The sequence below is a fragment of the Poecile atricapillus genome, chromosome Z, assembly GCF_030490865.1.
Source record: "Poecile atricapillus isolate bPoeAtr1 chromosome Z, bPoeAtr1.hap1, whole genome shotgun sequence".
Taxonomy (NCBI): domain Eukaryota; kingdom Metazoa; phylum Chordata; class Aves; order Passeriformes; family Paridae; genus Poecile; species Poecile atricapillus.
In genome coordinates, this window is record NC_081289.1 from 59144261 (window position 1) to 59167967 (window position 23707).

At 36.2% G+C, this 23707-nt stretch overlaps 1 protein-coding gene across 2 annotated transcripts in view; it reads right to left on the reverse strand.

The window, feature by feature from the left end:
* Positions 1-350: 350 nt before the first annotated feature.
* LOC131572839 (chemokine-like protein TAFA-5) overlaps positions 351-23707 on the reverse strand; it is a 403451-nt gene continuing 380094 nt past the window's right edge. For both annotated transcript variants that reach the window (XM_058826227.1, XM_058826228.1), the window contains exon 4: positions 351-946. In XM_058826227.1, the coding sequence (XP_058682210.1) occupies positions 938-946 (9 nt within the window). In that variant the 3' untranslated portion in view covers positions 351-937. The remainder of the gene's footprint in view (positions 947-23707) is intronic.

Genomic DNA, 23707 nt, shown 5'->3' on the forward strand with positions numbered 1-23707 from the left:
CTTTCTGGTGCTAAATGGTGTATCAGATGAGACATAGGCCACAGATGACCAAACATGCTCTTTGCAAATACTGTATTATCCAACTTTAACTATCAAAAATGGAACTGTAGAAGAGGCATGTTTAACTGGTTAAAACGGAAAATGATTTTAGTACGAGAAAGTCAATCTAAGTACAGAGGAATAAAGGTGCCGCGTAGACAGTTTGTGTTCTTTTCGTCCAAGTTTTTCAAACAGGTAATTTTCTCTCAGTGTTCCATTATGTTCTCTTGAACATGGCATTTCAAGAGCAGGTCTCTGAGTTAGTGTTTACTTCAGCTTTCCAAAAAGACTTCTGCTGGACAACATTTCAGCTTTGTGAAAGCTGGAATCATGTCTTTGTAGAGACCTCCTTCAATTTAATGACATAACTCTCTTAAGAGTAAGATTGTGTCCACTTTAAAATAGATTTTGCTCTTTGGTCTATTGTAAATACTGAAAGTATAAGAAAATAAAAGCAATTCAGACAGTTTAGGGCACAAGAAGAGTTTCTCTTTTGCACCTCAGTGTCCTCCCATAGGCAAAACAGTCTTCTCTAAGGCTGATTGGGATGATACTCTTCATTGTAGCAGACTCTTCGGATTGAAACATGTAGGTAACAGCAAGTCCAGCAGTGGTGTATAACGCAGATGAAACGTTAACCATGAACTTTTTTGTATTGCTAATGCCCAAGCATATCTCTTTTTCTATATTCCTTAGTCCAGTGATCCTTAGAATGGTAGAACAAACTTTAGCTCATAATGCAGAGGAATTATGCTGTCATTCATGAGATACAGAGAAACAGACAGTTGAGTTGATGACATATAACAGATGATGATCAACAGCAGTGAAACTTGACTAAGTTAAGTAGCTCACAGAGAGCCTAAACCACTCCTACGAGGATTCTGTGTTGCTGCATTTGTCAGGAGACCTGTAAATCAATAAGAACAAATGAGTCAGTGTTTTAATTTACAATTCTGCTTATTCTTGCTGTCCATTATAATAAAATTCACAGTATTGAGATTTTTCAAGGAGACAGTTAATGAATTAGAAGATATTTATTTTCCACAGCATTTTCCCTGAGAAAAAACATATGAAGAAGCTTATTTTTATAACAAAAATGTTACGCTTTAATAATTATTTCTAATAAATGATAGCTTACAATAACTTCAATGCTATCTAATTTCTACTAAGCTTCATGCACATTCTCATAAAAATCACAGAATGTTCTTTTACATACATTAAAATTACAAATAACAGTGTCAAATATACATGGTGATTAAGATTACTTTTACTTTTTATGTTTAGGATGTAATGAAAAATGGACTTGAAAGCCATGACCATATATTGAAAATGCAAAGACATTTGTACTGGAGGCTTTTCTGAAGTTAAATTTCCAAAGAGCACGAGAGTGTGCCTAATTTAATCAATACTGCCCTCTAGTGATGCTATTACAAGTTCAAATTAATGTAAATAATGGCTATTAATAGTCAATTTAATCAGAAAATTCTTTTAGTTACGCACCAGAAAAAAACCCAACCAAACAAAAAACAAAAACCAAAAAACAAAACAACAAAAAAACCTAAAAAACCACAAGATAACAAAAATGGGCAAAGTACTGCCTAATGAACCTATTGCAAAGAAAATTGAATGGAAGCCGTATTTCGAAAGAGAAGCTGAACCAAAGTTCACACTGTTAAAGAAATCAAAAGTACTGAAAGACAGCACAAACACAAATGAGAAAATAATGACTTATTTATTCAACAAAGAGCCAGCTACTCATGCTCACGCAAAATATGAGTTTATAAATGGTTTAAAAATTCCACAGATTCTGTATACAACAAAATGTTGTGGGTGTATTAAGTATGATTGTTACAAATTGCTGTTTGAATTTTCAAACACCATCTCCTTCTTTGGCATTGTTCTGTCTCCAAGTAGTCAGAACTGTTATTACTGATGGAAATACCATGCAAAACTCCATAAAATACTGAAGAGCGAATGTAAAAGAGCAAAACAAATAAGAAAATCCAATTCAATTAGCCATATATTAAATATATTTAAAAAAGCCATATATTAAATATTGCATTTTAACCTAATCTTCAGAGCAGTATATGAAAGAAAAATCTGCCTCCAAATCAATTTAGTGACAGCTTGAAACATATGGATCTCTATATATATGCATGTAGAAAGAAAGAAAAAGAGAGAGAGAGAGGCAGATAGACAGATGAATACTTTCCTTACAAGGCATAAAGTGTATGTCATAGATTTCTGCTTTTGTCCTCTCACCTTTTCCAGGAAAAAACACCCCAGAAATCTTGCAAACAGCCTTTCCTTTTCGGACTAGTGATCAGATCTCCAAACCACATGGCCTCAGACAGGCTGAAGGCAAAAAACCTCGTTGATTATTGTGATATATTCCCCTTCTTAAATATACTTTCAGCAAGAGAAATGTTTTACTTCTATTAATTGCCCTCTTTCCCCTTTAAACCCTTTCTTGACCTTCCTGCTCTGCCCCCTATTTTTTCTTTCCATTAGAAAAGAACACAACTTTTAAGGTAGTAATATTTTTTAGGTTGCCAGACACAAAGCAAACAATTTATGGTTTATTAGGCCTGAAAGTAAACTATTATGTGTTAAGAATTAGCTTGACATAGCTCCATCTTTTCTTTATTATCCATAATGGCCCACAGCTAAAAGCAACAGAGTAAACTGCTGATGAACTGCATGTTCAGTGTTTTCATAGTGTACTTCTCTACCATATTGGTCCCAGGAAGAAGAGAGAATTCAGGTACAATGACATATTGTACCTGAATATAGAGATAACCTGCTGCTTTGTCATTTTGTGGGGATAAAAGCTCCCGTCCTTCCTTGCTATCCCTGTCTCCACCCTGAACACCCCTGCTGCATGAATATGGTATTAACACTTTAAAAGAAGATGAGAAGAAGGGAGAAAATTATGCAGTTTAAAAATGTTAAGGAAGGGCAGAGAGCAGGTTGGAAATAAAGTGATGACAGGAAGAGGAACATATTAGAGAATGGAGGTGAATTTACAACTTTGGACAATGACAGGACAAAATGAAATTAAATGAAAGGGGGGAAAACCCCATAGGTTAGCCAGTGATGTATAAACATCTCTTATTCATGAAGTCATGAAAAAGAAGTAAGATAGATAATAAGAATAACAGATATAAAGGAGAGAGAAAATAAGGGAGAGCACGATGAGTCCAGAGAAGAGGAAGAGAATGCACACCTACCCTCCCACCTCCTGTTTTTTCCCTTTCGTTCCTCATTACAGGTAAATTAATCACTCCCCAGAAAAACAGAGATCAAATAAGAGAAAAGAGGGACTCCTAAAAAAAATAAAAAGGACTTATTTACTATTTATAGTTCAATCCATATAATAGAATCATATAATCAGTTAGGTTGAAATATACTTTTAAGACCATCAAGTCTACCCCAGCACCGTCAAGTCCACCACTGAACCATGTCCATAAGGACCACATATGTACATCTTTTCAATATTTCCAGGGATGGTGATTCAATCACTTCCCTGCGTAGCCTCTTCCAAGGCTTGACAACCCTTTTAGTGAAGAAATTTTGAATAATATCCAACATAAACCTCCCCTGATATAACTTGAGGGTGATATCAGTCATTCTGTCACCTCTTTCTTGGGAAAACAGAATGACCCCCTTCTGGCTACAACCTCCTCTCAGAGCGATAAGGTGATAAGGTGTCTCCTGACCCTCCTTTCCTCTAGGCTAAACAACTAAGCTCCCTCAGCCACTCCTCAAAAATCTTGTGCTCCAGACCTTTTCCAACCCTGTTGCCCTTCTCTGGACACACTCCAGTACTTCAATGTCTTTCTTGTAACTGAGAGGCCCAAAACTGAATACAGGATTTGAGGTGTGGACTCACCTGTGCTGAGTACCGGGGGAAACTCTGAACATACTGATGTGGATACAAACCAGGATTCCACCAGCTTTTCTGGCTGCCTGGGCACAGTTGGCTCATGTTCATCTACAGTTGACCAGCACTCTCAGGTCCTTTTCTGCTGGGTCATTTTCCATCCATTCTTCCCCAGCCCTGTAGCACTGCCTGGGGTTGTTGTGACCCAAGTGCAGGACTCACTACTACACCTTGAAGAACCTCCTATACTTGTCCTCAACCCACCGATCCAGCCTGTCCAGAGCCCTCTGCAGAGTCATTCTACCCTCCAGCAGATAAACATTTCCATACAACTTGGTGTCATTTATGAACTGACTGAGGGTGCTCTCAATGCCCTTGATCAGATCCTGGATTAAGACATTAACCAGAACTGGCTCCAATACTGAGCCCTGGGGAACACCACTAGTGGCTGTCTGCTAGCCAGATTTAATTCTGTTCTCCACCACTTTCTGGGCTCGGCCATCCATTATTTTTTTTATCCAGTGAAGGGTGCACCTATCAAAGCAGCCAGTTTTGCTGTGGAAAACAGTGTCAAAGGCTTTACTAAAGTTCAGGTAGACAACATCTGCTGCCTTTCCCTCATTTACTGAGTAGGCAGCCTTGGCATTAGACGAGGTTGGTCCAGCAGGTCAATGCCTTTCATAAACCCATGCTGGCTGGGTCTGATCCCCTGTGCATGTGCCATAGGATGACACTCAAGATGATCTGCTCCATAACCTTCCCTGGCACCAAAGTCAGACTGAAAGGCCTGTAATCTACCCCATGGAAGCCCAGGGTGGCAGCTCTGCTGACCTCCCTCTTTACTTCTGTATGAATTGAAAACATGAATTGAACCACATGACAATTACTACTTGCCTAACAGGCAAGTTTAAAGTAAAACAGTGCTCTTGATGGCTGTTTGGCAGCAATTTTTAGAATATTAATTAGCTCATCAGATTGCAGTAATAACTGTAAATTAAATAACTACTTACATAAAACTGCTTCAAATCCCGGGAAATGTGTTTTAGCATTGTTTTGGTTCTTTTTTTCCTTCACTTAGGAAATTTGTAGCAGAATAAAATTAAAGAAAGGCTGCATAACTATCACATAGAACAACATTTTTTTCTGTTCATCACAGATCTCATGTAATTTCTAGGTACCCATGCACATGTGTGTTTGTCACTGACTTCAGTGAAGTCAGAATATCTTCCCAGCACTTCAGACAGCAGGTTCTGCTTCCTTTGGAAGGAGGCAAATATTTGGGCTGTAAGTTTGAGTTTCTTCAAATTTGAGGTACTGAGCAGGCATCTAGTACCTGAGATTAAAATACTACTGCATGTTTTCTGACTGTTTACATAGTGCAAGTCCAAGCCCCTGTGTTCCACAGGAATCTGCTCAAGAGGAAAACAAATTTTCCTGCTAATAACCCAAAACATAAGAAACAATACAGTTCACATGAAAATACACATCTTACTGTTGTTCTTGAGTGGCGTCAATGTCCTGAGAGTGTTTGGCTTATTAGAGCAATTATAACACAGTCCACTTAATTTGTCTTACTCTGCAGGGGATAGGATAAGGGTCAGTCTAGCCCCAACTGTGCCCTAATGGCACATAAAACTTGTTATTTCTTAATTTTTATGGTCAAAACAAAGGAAAAAAAGTTATGCAAGTCACCTTGAGAATATATGATGCTTTGCTGACTTAACACAGGTTTTACACCAAAAGAAATCCCCACAAAAACCTCTCTTTCAGTGCAGTATCTAGGATTTAACTGAGTGACAAAAACGTTTGAATTTCTCATCACAACCAGAAATCTCAGACAGGCTTACTGCAAGTGGCAAATATTTTCAGTTAGGATCGAGTTTCAAGTATGTCTTGACCTTTTACTTTACATGGAATCCACATAAATACCAACAATTCCATGTCAAGCCTGATAAAACTTTAGCAGTTTCATCTGTTTTTCACTCAATGTTTTTAGAATAAGGAGTTCAACAAAGTTGAGTTTTTTGCTACAATAGCCGAGTGCTCTTACATGACTACCTATTGCAGCCACATTGGCACTCTGATGACAATTCTACCTATCATGTTTCCAGAACTGATTTCTGGAAATTTTCTGGACACCTACAAAGTAATTGGTCATTTTTAAAGATGTTTCAGTGTTGCTTAAAAGCTGAACTACTTGTTTAAATTGTCTATTTTACACTTCCAACTGCAGTCTTATGCCTCTCTGAGTCTTAGGATTCTGTACAGCATCCATCAGTGCAAATAGTTTTCTTTTTATTTGGGTTCTTTTTTCACCAAGAAAATTCACAGAGATGGATGCAGGTTGAACCAGTCTCTAACTCACAAATCTATTCCTAATAGAAACAGTTCCAAACCTTTTACCAACTGACTGCAAGTCAGATAAACAGCATGTCTTTCCCCTCTGCTTCTGTGGCTCTCAGTTCTAGGTCCCTAAACAACTAAGCACATATGATGCAGAAAGAAAGATGTAAAAGCATTAAAATGCCCTAGGAAAACCTTACACTGCCTTGCAAGATACCTCCTGCTTTATGGGAATAAAAATGTAAATTTCTGGTGATGATCCAAGGAGTAGCAATGACCTGTTTCATTCATGAGAACTCCCATAGTCCCTCCTGAAAATTAATTTTGTTTCCCTTCCTTCCTCCCCTTTTCTCCATGCTGTTCATATATGCAAACTGAATTGCTTAGCCTTCAGAAAAAAAAGGACAAGTTAATCTAACTCTAAAGTATCTGCAGCTATTAGGAATAAGAAAAAGAGCATGAAAGCTACCCTACTTAATGCTGTATTCTGTCTCACTGACACAGCCACCGGAAGAACAATTTCAGAGTTCAAACCACAGTACCTACAGAGCTAGGAGTTACAAGACTGAACAAATTTAGTGTCTGTGATTCTGGGTGAATATTTATTGAAAAAGAAATCTAATGTATTAGGTAGTGTATATGTTGGTGTATTTTCCCGTGCTGCACTTCAACAAAGTAGCGTTCCTGATTTACAGATAGCAGAATCCCGTTATCAGCCACCTCAAAAAGAACATGCCTTTTCTTTTAACACCCATTGTTTGTTTCTTTTCTCTTCCACAATTCAAATCTGACACAGAAAGAAGTGTTTATTCCAAATCTGAGACTCTTTGTAAAAGACTTTTTTTTTTTCCCAAGAACTATTTTAATATCAGTCTGTCTGAAAAAAAAAACCCAAAAAGTCTCATTTCCCCTTAAATAACACTTCTAGCCCTATCTTCTCAACTTCCCCTGACCATCTGTCAGGACTATCATCATGATCATTAATTTCCTCTTCTATTAAAACCCTTTTTGTCTCATATTACCTTTTTTAACTTACAAGATTTTGGAATACTCTGGGTCAGATGCTACACTCTTTTCTTCTTCTGAATTGCCTCATAAGAAATAAGTGCTTCATAAGCAATAGCAGTGAAGGAAGTGGGGCTGTTTTTACAATTAGATAATCCTTACAATGACTGAAAATGCTAGAACCACATGTTGTAACCCAACTGAAGTACATTTGAACCTGTGTCACATAGGTAACCCTTGTTTAAGAGCTCAGCCTTAAGCATGTGTAACAACTCAAGCTTGCTTTGGGGTATCTGAGCATATGCTAAGGAAAAGCAATGGAGGTGGCAGAATTTAGGTTGGAAAAGGCCTCTAAGGTAACTGGCTTCAGTCTTTGATCATCACCTTGTCAACTAGACTATGACACTAAGTACCACATGCAAGTTTTTTGCGAACACCTCCAGGAATGGCGACTACACGACCTCCCTGCTCAAGCTATTCTAGTGCTTGACAACCCTTCTGTGAAAAATTCCTCCTGACCCCAACCTGAGCCTCACCTGGTGCAGCTAGATGCTGTGTCCTCTCCTGTCACTCGCTGGTTCAGAGGGTGATCCCCACCTTTCTACAGCCTCCTTTCAGGTACTTGTAGAGACCTATAAGATCACCCCTGAGCCCCCTTTTTTCCAGGCCAAACATCTGCCTCAGCTGCTCCTTACAAGGAGCTCCTTGTGCTCCAGACCCTTCACCAGCTCCGTGTCTTTCTCTGGACACACTCCAGAACATCAACGTCTTTCTTGCAGTGAAGGGCCCAGAACTGATCACAGGATTCAAGGTATAGCTCACCAGTGCCAAGTACAGGAGTCAGTCACTGCCCTGGTGCTGCTGATTTTATTGATCCAGACCAGGATGATATTGGCCTTCTTGGCCACCTGGGCTCACTGCTAGCTCATGTTCAGCCAGCTGTGGACTCACACCCGAGGTCAACATTGGTCCAGAAGAGAAAGACAGCAGCAAGAATATCTGTCCTCAGTACATTCAAAGCCCTTGGATACAAAGGTGATCAAGGGATATTTTTTCCTTATTTTTTTTTTTTTTAAGTAGCGCTTAAAACTGTTGTGGATAACAAAAGAGCAAATCAGGTCTCATTTTTCCCCCTGTGAAATCAAAAATCAGCTCCTTCAAGCAACATGGGTTGAAAGAGGGAAGGATGAAGAAAATCACACATCTTATGAGGCACAACAATGCAAAGCAATGTGTTTTCATCTCTCACATGCTGGCTAAAATACTAAAAACCCTTAAAATAACTCCAGCTAAAGACCTTGAGTAAGTAACTTGATTTTATCTGATTTCTCTCTGCTGTTTTATATTGGTTAGAGGTGTGCACATATATGAAAGTTAACAGCAGATAAAACTAAGGAAGATTTGTAACTGGTGTGGAATTGTAAATTTGAAAAATTACTACTTCTCTGTCACCCTTTTACTCTTCAAATAAAAAGCAACTGCAATATTAACAGATTGAAAGTGTCTCAGAATAGCCATGGGCTTTCCTCAGGATACTGAAAAAATAACCTGAGTTATTTTATATTTATATATTTGTTTATATTTATATGTATATTTATAACCATTTCTGACACTTTTCTCTAAGGTAGGAGACAGATTGAGATTAAATCACCAGTGTATGTATGAATTTATTTTTTGTTTATATGCAATAACTTAATCTTTTACTGAATTCTGAATGTTCATGCCTATATACCTACATTCAAAGCATACTCTTTATAGACTAACAAATCTTAACAAAGTTATAAGCTTAATTACATTAAATCTTCTTGTGAAAAAAAAGTGACTTAAATATTTCTGTGTGCTAAAAAAAGCTAATAAATACAATTATCTTCTATAAAAAATGCTTTTATTCAAACAATAGAAAAACATTTTGTTAAAAGAATGATGTGACTTTTAATTGCAAAGTTCAAAAAATAATCTTGTCAATGCAGTCTGCATTGTGAAAAAAAAGGAAAAAAATCCAAAAAATGGTATCAGCCAGCACTGAAGTCCACACACAAATATAAGAATTATTTTTTCTTTTCTAATTAAGAGGAGAAGATTGTTCAAGGACATCTGGGAGTACTTTCTGATTGACAGGTGGTTGGGCTGAAGCAAGGTTAGTCTCATACTCAGTAAAAACTGATCTGGTTTACTAAGGCTGAATGTGAAAATAGTTGAATAATGCATCAAAAATACAACATGCTTTTAGAGGGAATATTTAGGATATTTCACCCATTAAAAGAGCTAATTCTGACTTTAAAAGCATGAGCTTTAAAGTGGAACTTGAACTGCTAGTGAAAGAACTGCATAGTCAATGTTCACCAGTGAGATACTTTGTCTGCTTTATGAACTCCATTTGACAAATTACTGTTTAAGAAAGCAGTCATGTTTCACATCATTCTAGAAAGCATTGTAGCACTGTAAATGACTTCTGACAAGCAATCTTTATAAATACTTTGTGTATGGGAAATAAATTTTTGTCTTTGAAACTACTCTGCTTAGCCTTTGTCTAGGACTTGAGGAGAAAGTAGTAAGTGAACAACTTTGGGGAATCAGAGTAGAGGAGGAATATATATATATTTGTCAGGTAAGAAGAATGCAGGAGAGTTTTTATTCTCTCAGAGACATGCTTGAAAACAAAAGAAAGAACATAGACAACATTTTTCTGTAGAAATAACACACAGATATCTACTGAAAACAGAAAAGCAAGTGTGGTCTTCAACACAGCTCACATGTAGTTAGATACGTAAACAGAAGAAAGTCTATTACTGCTTTTAGTCCTTATGTCCTCTGCAAAGGGAAAATCCCCTGAAGGTAAAATTTTCTAAAACAGAATTGTTATACAATTCTCTATTATGCACATGGAAAATAAAATAAGCATATAATAGCATAAATAATTCTGTTTTTTAAACCTCCATCCTATTCACTTACAGTGCAATCCCAAAAAATCCCGGACTAACAGATTGTTACATCCTTGTTAACAGGTTTGTAAGATTTAGTTCCTGGCCCTAAAGACAATTTCCAAAATAAGAAAAATCTTTCCCTAAAACATCTCACCACAGAAAGAGTGAGGTTCTTCAGAAAAATGAAATGGATGTTCTTAAAAAAGTCAACTATCATTTTGTATCAAATTAAAGCCAAGGTTTTCTAGAGATCCTTCAATCCATCATTCAACCATAGACATTCTGAAAGGACAGTGGGAAATGTAGTGATTTAACACAGTTTTTCTTAAAAATTTGAGGAGGAAGAGAATATCCCTTGACAGCATAAGGGGAAAATTTCCAGATGTAAGGGATTGTGCATACAGAAGCACATGTTGATTTCTGTTTAACGACAATATATCCATACACCTCACAAACATTCAAATCCTAGTGTTCTTCACTTCAGGAAATGTTTATGCTTGTTTTGTGATATATTCTTATAATCCCTGGTAAAATATCCTTTTGCACACCTATGCTCATCCTCCAGTTTAAAGCTGTGCATGACTATGGCAAAGAAGTGGGAAGAAGGATGAGACAGGGAATTTAAGGACCATTATCCCAAACTAGCAAATTAAAACAAATTGAATCCCCTAGAATAACACATTTAGGCATAGCAGACACCTAAATGCATTATAATGTGCAGCATTCTGATTAACAGTACAAATATATTTCAACTTAACACTGGTTATGGATGAAGTGTCACAGAAACAACCAGTGTTTCAATGACTACTGAGGCAGAGCACTGTGTGCACTGTGCAGCATATTGGATCGAAATTCTTTGGCAAGATCACCATTACTCTCCCTACCCTGTTTCTGTGCTGTTTTGGCAAGTGGTTCTGTGGTGATCAGATTTCTGCAGTAGTCTGAAAACAAACAACAAGAGACAAAAAATAAACTGTGGCAAACTTCAAACTGTGGCAATAAATTTATACAGACAAAAGACAAAACTATAAATGTTCTGTCTCAAGACAAAACTATGTAACTTTTGGGGAGCAGGAAAGGAAATTAATCTTATCTTCTTTCAAAGATATCAGTCTCATGTGCCTCTCCTAGAAGTGGGATGAATCCCCTACCTTGTAAAGCTTTTCCCAACCAGATTTTAGAGATGCCTAATGCAGTGTCTCTTCCATGACGGCCCTTAACACCCTGTTATTACAGTCTCTTTGGGTCAAATTCAGAGGTCATGAAACCTAAATGTAGGTATTATATGTAATGATTGTGATCTCAGTCACGATCAACAAAATCTAGAGCTATTATGCAATTCTACACAAGGATAGATGCTTAGTGTCTGTTGGACGTGCTTGGGTATCTCTCCTTGTCTACAGATGCTACTTAAAAAGCCCTTGTTGTACTTTTGAATATATCTTAGACTCCTAGAACATATAGGCTGCCCTGGACATTTGAGTAAAGGGAACTGAATTCTGCCCTCACTCTCTTTACACAAGCTGGAAAGTTCCAAGCAGCTCCTGCTTGTGGCTCAGTGGACCTCCTTTAATCATGAGTGACCCACTGCACCTGCACCAGTGCCCAAACCATGTCCTTGTGACTGAGCATTTCATCTGCATCGAATGATGCAGATGACAGGGAAGAAGAATAAGATAACAATCATGATTAGTTGCTGTGCTTAAGAAAAGTGATCATGGTTCAGTTAGTCAACATCATGAGACAGATCATGAAGCATTTCTGTGTGTCCATCCTTGAGAAAGAAATGGCATTACAGTGATCCCACAGGATCAGAGGATGGAATCACAGATAAGTGTCTTATTACACTAAGCACAAGCATTATGACAGCTGTCAGTTTCTTTCTTAAAAACATTTATCTGACCTTTTTATCTTCTAGGCTTGTTTTCACTTTATAAGAATGACAAATTGTAACATCAGACCCTAAGACTATTTCAAAAGTGTCTGAGCTATTTGAGAGATACTTCTGGATTAAATCAGAGTAAAATGCTTGTTCCGATCATAGGTGTGGAACGGAACTTGTTGGTTCATAAAACAGATGAAATGCAATGAACCTGGGAAGGAAATAATCTTTAGGAGAAGACAGGATCCAGCTCTAGTATTGACAATGTCATTAGTGAATCCATTTTAGTGGGTCCTGTGCTGGTCATCACAGCACCATTTTGGTGTTCATAATCTAATGCAACGAACCAACTTCAGGAACCACTGATATGAAACTTATTTTTAATATAATATTTTTATGCTTTAGGATGTTAGGCCTTTCATTTTGGTAAGATTCTTGCTGCTGAGACTTCACAGATTTCTTTTTCTCATCATAGATTTTCTCAGATTTCAAAAAAATATAGAAGAGATCTGAAAGAGTTCAGCTTCTGGCAGTATCAAGCCCTTGGTTCCTCTGGTATGTCTGGGTTTGTGAGGAGGAGGTTCACAAGACAGAAGGAAGAGATATCACCATGTTTTAGCAGTTACAAGAAAGTACATCAAAGTTAAGGGGATAGGTCCTAAAATATTAACTATAGTCCAGATGGCCTGTGTGGGTGAAACTTGAGAATGTTTAATGAGAAATCACACAAAACTCAGATGCTATAGAAACAAGAGACAAAACAGAAAAAGAGGAAAATGTATTACTGACTCTGCCAGACATGCTAGGCAACATTTCATAAATATCAGATGGAAGAAGTCATGATCAATCTTTCCATTGAGGTCAGGAATTACATGCCATATAGAACAGGACTGGTGCACAAATGTATGTTTTGAGTTTCTGCTGTCAGAAAGATACTTGTATATTCTCCTCATAATAGGTATTGGCTTGGGCTAAGAGTTTCTTGGATGTTAGTGTATCAGGGTTAATTAGGAAGGAATAGTTTGTGTTTCTCTAACACTGGCCATTTTTCACTAATTAATCAGAAATGGCGGGGTGGGAGGGGGGGAAGGAACTTTTTTTTTCCCAAGTAAGAGCAGAAATCTGGTCTGTGTAGGAGACAATGTGGGTGTGTTCTACAGATTCTGCAAGATTCACATGGACCACTGTGGAATGACAACATAGGTAGGAAAGTACTATTGAAAGACAACCTTGCAAGGTAAAAGTACAAAGTTTGTCCCAGAAGTGACATCTGTTTGGAAAGCTTAGCTGAAATTATTTTCTATATACAATTAATAACTCTGATCACAAAATCTTTTATCGCTCCTAGACTCAATAGGCACTAGAACAGTTAAAAATTATTTTGAATCATTTTTCTTAAGAAAAAAAAAGATATTTCAAAAAGTTAAACTTCCATTTGAAAGTTAAATAATTAATTTTTCATTTTTCATTCCAGAAGTAGTAAAGTGCAATAATATATGCTATTATGACCATGTGACTATATAATATTAATTTTATGACTTAAATAATTAGCATCATTAGTTAGTAAGAATTAACTAGGATGTCTGACTTCGAGTGTTACAGTGTTACTAACCTGTGCTGAAAAGTAGACAAAACTTCAAATAGAAAAATGAAAACTTAGGTTGCAAATATTATCTTATTGACCTTTGGATATTTAAAAGCCTAACTTACAATTTTGTTGGTCAACAAGACTTCCTAGAAAACATGTTTTGAGATGGCAGTACAGTTTTTTCATACATACTGCAACTAGGTTTTTTAGGTGCCTTCATGTCAAATCCTCTAAAAATGTATAACCTGTTAGTATTTGAGGAAAAGATACAATTGTCTTAATCATGTAAATGAAATTAAACCTCTTCTTTGGAAGGACCTATGTCTTTCTACTGATGATGGGGAAGGCTAAGAGCAACTCTTTTCTGAAGTCATGTAGCTGGTAAATGCCTCATAAAGAAAAATTAATCTGGATGTCACAAATTATTTCTTTGATATTTTAAAAATCATGTTCCTTGGTTTTATTATGTTTTTGTTGGTTTATTTAAAAAAAAAACAAAACAAAACAAAAAAAACAACTGCATGCTATGTAACTTCTAAAGATAAGATGACATTTTCATCTTCACAGCAGAAATTATTTCAAGCTAAGATATTAACAAGAAAACAGGTGCCTTTCTAATTAGTACATTTGATGCTTATCTTCTTTTCATTACAGCACAAACAGGGAACACTTTGATCTAAATATTTTAATCAGTTTTAAGTAGCATCAGGCCCCAATCATTTAAAAATTATAATATATATACATATATATGTGTATATATATATAAATGGATATATATACTCACATACATATATATGTAAATGTATTTTTAATGTACACCTAAAAATTTATCAGATCAATACATTCTCTTACATCAGTAGGAATGAGCATATAATTGCTATGGATATGCCATAAACCAGTGCCACAAGTGTCATGCAAATGAGAAACACTGTGATAGAACTGAAGTTTCTTTTGGGTTTAGAAAGAAAAAATATTAAAAAATATAAAGAAATAAATTTAAATATCAAAAAATAAGTATCAATTCTAAGTTTTAACAAATATGATTTGTTGTTCATCTGGCTGTTTGTTGATTTAACATTTGGGACAGAAAAATTTGAAATTATTCCTGAATCTCCTCCCTTTCCTATTAAAAACAAGCACTCAATCTGATTAAAATGTAGGGATCTTTTTTACAATATATGCATTACCAAGTCTTTAAACTTACTCAGATAAAGTATGCTTAATTAACCAATGGTACTTCTTCATACAGTCTTCCAAATTCCAGAACAGCTATATCAATGTGTAATAGAAGACATTTTACCATGATTTTCTATTTAAAGGTGCACTTATGTTGATATTTGATTACACTAGTGTTCTTCTATAAATAGCCGAGTATAAATCTGCATATTCCCCCAATAAGCTCTGCTCATGGGAATTTTTGTTCAAAATCTGGCATGAATGTAAGTCAGAGCTTTGACATCTGGAACACTTTGGGCTATCTCCAAATAGAAAAAAAAAAACAAAAACAACAAACCAATTTGCCAGAGGCCATCTTTCTCAAAGATGAGCCAACCAACCTTGGCCAAAAACATATAATGTTTTGATGGCACCTTGCCATCAAAATTAACAGAGTGACTTGAAAATGGCGCTATCATTCCAAGCAATGACACTGCTTTGCTCACTTTTGAGATATACAGTCACCTGATAGGTGACTGTACAGTCACCTGTACAGTACACAGTACATAAACAGTATTTGGACTAAATTTATATGAATTATAACTAGAGATGATTCAGAAGCTACAGATTCAGACCTTTATTAATGTCAATGAAGAGAGAAATACATTTTAATTTAAAATCTCATACATTGATCAGAAAGTAGTGTCAAGATTCATCAAAAGCTGTCAATTGCCATTTGCTGTACTAATTTGAGATATTAATGTACTTAAACATAAGTATACTTTTTTGTTTTTCAGCCTGCTGGTTCTCCTGAGACCATTATAACTGGCTTATTTCCCAGACATCTCTGTAAAGGATATTTGGCTCATAGAAAATATAACATATAGCATCCTAAAGTGAAAAGTGTGGCAGAACACTTCTGTCTGTCAAGTTTGTGAGTTAAGGGAAAGAAGGATTCCAATTTCAAGATACGAAAGGTAAAATGAACTCTTGGCTAAGTCCTTATAGCTTTAAAAAAGACAAGTAAAACCAAAGATTTTTGGTCCTTTTGCCAAATTAATATAATTATTTATTTTTTATTAAATCCCTGCTTTTTATTTTCTAAAACATAATTTATGACTGGCTAACTGTACAAACAAAGACCATAGTTTTCACAATTCATTTCCTAGTGCAAATAACGCACAGAGTCTGATGTAATATCTTAAGCACTGGCTAATGGCCACACTTTATCTTAAACAGTGCTCACAACTACCACCCAGAAACTAAGAAAGTTATTCCCTGAGATGCTGAAGACAGGATAAGGTGTACATATCTATAACACTTTCTGTCACAGAAAGAGATAAGGGGACTAAGGATATAATTAGCATATCAGTATCTGAAAGCAGTATGGCTGTTAGCACACCAGAGTTATTAAATTTTATAACATCAGAGAAGCACTTAGCTGAATTGTATGAATCTGCAGGTTCTGGTTATTGTCTCAAAGCACAATGTCAACCTGCTTACAGATTCAAGTCTATTTTTAATCAGATGTTGAGTAAAGAACTACTCAAGTAGTTATTTTGGTTTTTTTCTTTCTACTTTTTTTTTTTTTTTCCCCTAAGGAACTATTCAAAAGCCTGTCTTCTTTGCTAGGTTGCAGTTCCAAATTCTCCCCTGCTCCTTCCAATGTTCCTGGCTGTGGTTTGGTATATCTACACAAGAAAGATTCAGTGTTCATTTTCTCCCTTACCTTATCTCTAGACTAGAGACAAAGTAGATTTCAATTCCTACACTGAAAAGAGAACAGAACACGAGTTTCTTGCCTCATCAGTAATTATTTTCCATTAGGTCTAACCACTAAGTCTATGGGTTCAATTCATTAACCCCAGCACGACATGTTTAGATGCCTCAGTGTATTGAGTGCTGATGGACCTGGTCAGACTCCAGTGATCATGGATACCTGCCTAAATTTCTTCACCAAGTACTGTATCTCCTAGTAGGGAAGCAGGTTGGCAGCTGTGGGAACTACCTCACATAGGAATAAATTGCAGCAGATGAGCCATTTCCTTGAAAAAAAAATCAATTTTCTACAATCTTCTGCCTTACAGGTATTATGTGACAAAAGTCTGCACAGGGAGAAGTAGAGCAGAATACCTGACTTCTGATAAATTGACTCAGCAGAAGTTTGGACAGCCCCAAACCTCAGAGGTTCCTAGAAATATTAGTCCCCAGGCATCTAACTTGCAAAACAAGGCTCAAACTCCATGAAACCTCCAACAGATTGGGTCCTGGTTTTCACTTTGAGTCCTCTGTGGTATTGTTACAAAAACATGGCAGGTGAATTCTTCTTTTCTAGTTTTTGAGAGAAAGACTTTTGGATCCAGTGCTTTGTGCAGAAGCCCAGAGTACCAATATGCCCAGAATCAGTTCAGAATTGAGGGAACTTGCACTTTAGTGGATATTGAACATGCTTAACCTCAAAGCAGCACTAAATTTCTCCATTTTGCCACAGTAGCCAGACCTTGGCGTGCATGCAGAAGTGAAATTATATGCCTCTGAGCAACTTTACAACTTTACTGGGAGAAAAATATGTTGTTTATAAAATTACAAGCACAAAGATACTAGACAGACCATCTTGGATTTAAGGCTCATCAATAAAACTGGAACAGCATAAACACAAATATATTGCACTAGAGTATTCAAGTAGAACATAGTTCCACTCTAGAAAGCCTATTTCCCTGTATGCTGTCTCTGGTAATCTGTTACTGTTTACATCTGTGCCTTAATCACCACACCAAATGTATTGACAACCATTTTTGAGCTCACCTTTTGACCTCACTGTTAGAAAACACTCAGCTCAGTATCAACCATGGCCAATATTTCTCAGAAATTATCAAAAAGAAGTCAGAGTGGATAAAGATGAATGAGTTCTAGCCCCTGTGGGCTTTAAATTGCTTTTGAAAATGAGCCTGGACATTTTGAATGCTTTGGCATAACAGAACATTTATTCAGTAAAAATCACTCAGTTGCCTTCCAGTGGAAATATGATAAATACAGTATCACAAGATTCAAGATGAATGAATGTCTACTCCAGGGACAAGGAATGCTGACAGGCTTTTCACATGGGGGAGCAGACATCCTACTGCAGATGTCTTCATTCTCACCATTCACCAGTCTCACCCTCCATGTTGTCTTTGAAGGACATCTCCACCAAAGATGTTTCTCACAAAGAATTAATTCTGAAGGAGACCTAGTTTTCTTTTCTTAACAAAGGTATGTTGCTTTGGAATTGCTGCAGAACACAGAGCAGAAATCAGTAAATCCACATTGCAGATGTTTTTTGTAACAAAGTCGCACTGTAGGCGTGCTGGACTAACTGGAATGCCTAAGGTCAGACCTTTCCTTAGAGCTCAGACAGATGCATCATCAATAAGATGTTCTGGAAACACTGAGATGTGACAACAGAAATGATAGAAACTTTCATAAGTGTATCAAATTGTCTGAGGACTGCACTAATGCATACTCTGTAATATTGCTAGTATGAACCTGATATTTTTAGATCTAATCTAAAAATAATATGTATTTGTAGTAAGTTTTGTGTATTACCTGTACTCATGAAAAATGAGTACTTGACAATAAAAAGGAAAGGGACAATAAAAAGAAGTGCTGTCACTTTCTTGTTCTGTCTTTTCAAACAAACATATTTTGAAATTCCCTAACATCTACTTCTTTCCACTGGACCGGGTGCAGCATCTGAAATCTTATTTTGCAATGTAACATCAACCAACAGTGGGTGATACTACAGAAAAGGAGGTGAGTATTGTTCTGTCTCATACAGCTGCCTGAAGTAAGGTACTGTCCGTGGTCCACCCCGGGGACACAAGAAGGGGTTCATGTGTGGCACAGCTCTTCTTACAGCACCTTTCAGCTTCACACAGCTTTCCTTCTCACTGAGGCCTATCTCGTGGTATGACACAGTCAATTCCCAATTTACTTCTAAAGCTAATTTGAGCCCAGTACTGCCCAGTTTAATGCCCATGAAGTGTATCAAATATCCCCACTCAACAGGACAGAGAGGAAATGTCTGAGAAACAGCCCATGACCCTGAAAAATACCTTTACTCCAGCCACCGCATCAGCCCATAGCTGGTTGCAGGAAAGCAAATGGAAATCATATAACTCCTTATGAAAAATTAAAGTCATAAAAGGTGCATGACTGACTGACCAGTAAGACAAGCTTCAAAAATCTTAAAAAGGAAAGAAAGCCCAAATTTAGAACCTCCTCTTATGCTTTAAAAACCTATCATCTTAGATTCAGAGGCACACTTATCCATTTATTTTCCTCTTGGAAAGAAGAAATGCAAAATTTAAGGCATTTTTTTGAGGGTGAGTAGCTATCAAGGGCAGCAGATGCACCAAAAACGTCTTAGTGGTTTTGAATTTGGTGGGGTGGTCAGTCTCTTCTCCCAGATAACAACTGACAGGATGAGAGGAAATGGCTTTAAGTTGCATCGGCGGAAGTTTATATTGGAATTTGGGACAAATTTCTTCACTAGATGGGTTTCCAGGCATTGGAAGAGGCTGCCCAGGGAAATTGTTCAGTCACCAGTCCTGGAGGCATTTAAACAATGTGTAGATGTAGCACTTAAATACATGGTTTAGTGGTGGACTTGGCTGTTCTGGCTTGCAGTTGGACCCAAAGATCTTTTTCAGCGTAAATGAGTCTATGTTTCTATGACCCCTGATGATAAAAAAAATAACTTGGGCCAAACTTCCTTAATTCCTAATAAAAAATCAGCAAACTTCAGTTGCAGGTGAAGGTAAATGAGATGCCAAGATGGCATCCAGAGAAGATGTGGCTGTCCATTGATTCTTGTACCAGTGGGGAGCTGTGTGTTGAGCTTTCTAATCATGTCTGAAGTTTTGTTGATCCTGACTTTGGCTGTAAAGGGGAAAGGTTCTCTACAAATATGTTGGCATGTGCTATACACTGTAGGATCCAGATATACAAAACCTTCTACTGACAAAATATATGCAATTTTGACATCAGTAAAATTCATGACTGTTACCTAAGCATATATCAATATTAAGTTTTTTTAGTATCCACAGTGATTACAGTGCCTATTACCACTAGCGTTGATTGAAAATTCAGGGAAAATCTATTACAAACATTCCTTTTTAAAATAAATTTATTTGAAAAAATGCATTCATTATATAAACTAAGCTTTCCAAATGTTCTTCTTATATAGTAGCTTTCCAAGACTTTCATGTTATCTGGATTTCATTTGGGTTTCTATCTCAGACAAAGATCATCCCCCTTCATTTTTGGGTATTTTTTTCTGGCAGAATTAAAAAACCTTTTGTGAATAATATTTCTGGACAAAGTAGATAACTCTGTCATTCTTAGTGATGGTATTACCATGACATTTTCAGGCACTTTGGGCAACATTTGTGAAGATTATAATGTATTTCCATTCCACTATGTACTCATGGCCTAAAAAGAAAACTTCCATTTCCATTCAAAAGGCAGAATTTTTGAACTTTCTAAAGCATTGGAACTATATGCTTACATCATCAAATTTGAATGCTAAAATAATTATTTTTTTTTTATAACATTTTTGGTGTTCCTGATATGCTAAGAAAAAACTAAAAAAAAATCTAAACTATCTTCACAAATCTAAACAACATTAGCATATAACAAATTCTTTTCTGTACATCAGTTGATTTCATCTCTCTTCATTGCATCTCTCATGCTTTGTCACACAAGTGGAACAGTGAAATAAATCAACCATTTATTTGCTTTATTGCATAAATCTCAGAGCAGTAAAATAGAATTGATCACACAAAGAAGATTAAGATGGGTTTTCAGTGAATCCTTGAAACATTTTAAATTAATCATGCAAGCTGATATTATATTTCCCAAGGGAAATATATTTTAATAGATCTTTTCCAAACATTTTCCTCCTTTAATATATTTATAAATATTGTTACTACTCTTGCATTTTTCTAAGATGATTAAACCATTATTTTTCCCTAGCCTTGTGTGTGGAAAAACAAGTCAAGAGAATTTCTTTATTACTTATAAAAATATGCAACAAAATAACTGGGAAATTTAAAATGAAGCTATGTGTATATCTTCAGCAAAAATATGTATTCTCAACCTTTGTTTAGACCAAAATTGATGACATTGCAAGAGGATGCACAAAAATGGAAAGCCACCCTATATGTAGCAGAAAATGCTACCCCGAGACGAGTTTCAAAGAAATGAAAGAAAATTGAACTTCTCAATTCATCCTTTGCATTACTTGATACTGCCCATAATATAGTATTTTAAATAATTAAAAATTTTCTTCATTCATTTCAAAGCTGTCTGATTTACAGTTATAGTGGAAGTATAACTGGAAGTATAAGTTATACTAGAAAATACAGTTTAATTCTCATTTGGAAAGTACGGATTAATGATTTTGTGTGCAAAAATGTAATTTAAAACAGGACTGCTACTAGCTCACAAATAGCTTCTGTGTGAATGTTGTCATCTTCATTGCTGTCTCCCTTTTTTAGGGACCTGAACTGTGAAAGTGCAGTCTCTGCTTGCTCCTGAGATCCTGTACTAAATCTTTCCAATGTCTATGGATTTGTGCAAACCATAATAATCTTGTTCTAAGATAGTTACCATTCTGAGGAGACTGAAACAAAACATGAGCATTTCTATACTTGTCCTCACAATTGAAATTGACATCAACAAAAGGCGGGAACTGGGTTAAACTATGACTGGAAATGAAAGCACTTTCCCTGTCCTCAGTCTTAATAAATCTGACTAGTTTATTATGGAAATACAAGATTAAAACATCTGAAACGTGTGATAGACTAGGTAGCGTTGATTCCTTTAATAATCCAAACATATATGATGGTTTTAGTTTGCTCAAAGTCTAATAGCTCCACACTGAGAACTGGCACATCTGCTTGGCTTCTAACCATCAGCCCTTAAAAGGAAGTCTGGTGCTCATGGTTGTTGTTGCTATTGTTGTTATTATTGTTGTTATTATTATCATTGTTGATGATAATGATAATAATACTAATATCATAAATATTATTGCTGCTGCTGATGATGATATCACCAATATTATTTTCCTTTCTGACAAACGGCTGGCTTATAAATCCAGGTTGAAACACAACATTGTCACATAGTCAAAGTCATCATGAGGCTCTTTCACCAGAAAGAGGTTTATGTGAATGGAAATCATGCATGATTTTTGGCATAGAACAAGGCCAGCAAACTTTGTACCTGGTTTCAGAGTACAAACTAAGGGCTACCTGTGACCAGTGAAATGGATAGGGTGAAACCTAAGACATTTTTGAGACAAACTAGTAACACCATGGAAAATAACATTGAACTTTGCTGCAAAGGGTAGATGTTGCCAGTAGGACTTCTACAGGATCCCTTAATAAAAGTATTATCTTTATTCTTCCATAATGTAAGTTGGTCTTCAGTGTTATTGAAAGGAAATCCAAACAGATTAAGGGCATGGTAAATGTTTGTTGCAGTATTTTGCCTTGTTACCATAATTTGAAGTGACTGATCCCTCACCATCTTCAGACAAAAGAAGGCACATGTAAAGTAAAAACAAAAGAATTAAACAGGGCAGTTGATTGCAATAGTAAGCCAGTGTTAATCTGCTAACTCTTTCACTTTGATTAGTAAACTTTCCAGACAGAGAAATAAAGGTGTGGTTTCATTATACTCTATGCCATGGTTCACTCTTAGACTTTTTAATTCTTCTCCAGGTTTCTTGCACCATACACAGTTGCTTATCCACTTGTTTCAAATCTAATTATGGTGCAATCAAAGAAGGAAGTGGAACAGTTCAATGATCTGATAGAAAATTAACTCATTAAAAAAAAAAAAAAAGAAAAAAGACTTTCTGTCAGAGCAGTGAGCTCAACTGATTTATGCACACAATTGCTAGTTGCAAGAGATGGACATGAATTTTCAGCCAGGCCTAGAAGAGCTTCCTTTTCAGAGGCAATATAGCTGTACTGAATCAGGTACAATGTCACAGTAAATCCTGAGAAAGAGAAATACAAGGCTAATGACTAGACGCAATGTGATAGGAAAACAATGATTAGAAGTTGTCTTGACACTTTAACATAAGCAAAATATAATGATTGCTTTCTGTAAAGACTTTGAATATACAGGACTCAAAGTAGATGATTTTATCAGGTCTGTAGGTCTACCATATTTGAATTGGGCTAAGAACCATAACCTTAAACAGAAGGTTTTACTATACTTGAAGTGCATTTACTATACTTGAAGGCATTTCAAACAATGCCTTTTCGATGAGGACTATGTTTCTCATCTTCCCAGGGATGTATGCAGACTACTATGTTTCATAATATAATCATTACTTAACTAATATAATTGAACTCTACTAAGCTAAGTGGTCTTTTTAGTTTTTACTACTCTCCTTTTTTTGATCTGATGTATTGCTTCCCACAGATTTGAAATGGAAAGTTTTGAAGACAAGTAATTTCTCTTGTCTTATGTGTAAAAGAGCTGAAATAATGGTTGTTGATCATATTAGGTAACTCCTATATTAATCAGTGTTGATTTTTTTCTTATTAATAGGAAAAGCAACAGCTGATACCAAGGTTCAAGAAGGTAATTTATAATTTTAAAGAGAATTCACAAGTCATTCACCATCTTTGCAACATGTTCCAAATAAAGTTTAATGATGAAGAGAAGTGTTGGCCTTCAGCCCTTTTTATTTAATGAGCTAACAATGCTTCACTTTCTTGGCCAGCACTGAGAACATTTTGATTTACAGTGGATAAAACTGGATAAAATGTTTACAGCTTAAGCTGGAAAATCTTTCTTCACAGACAGACTTAGCATATCCAGCTCCTTGCTAA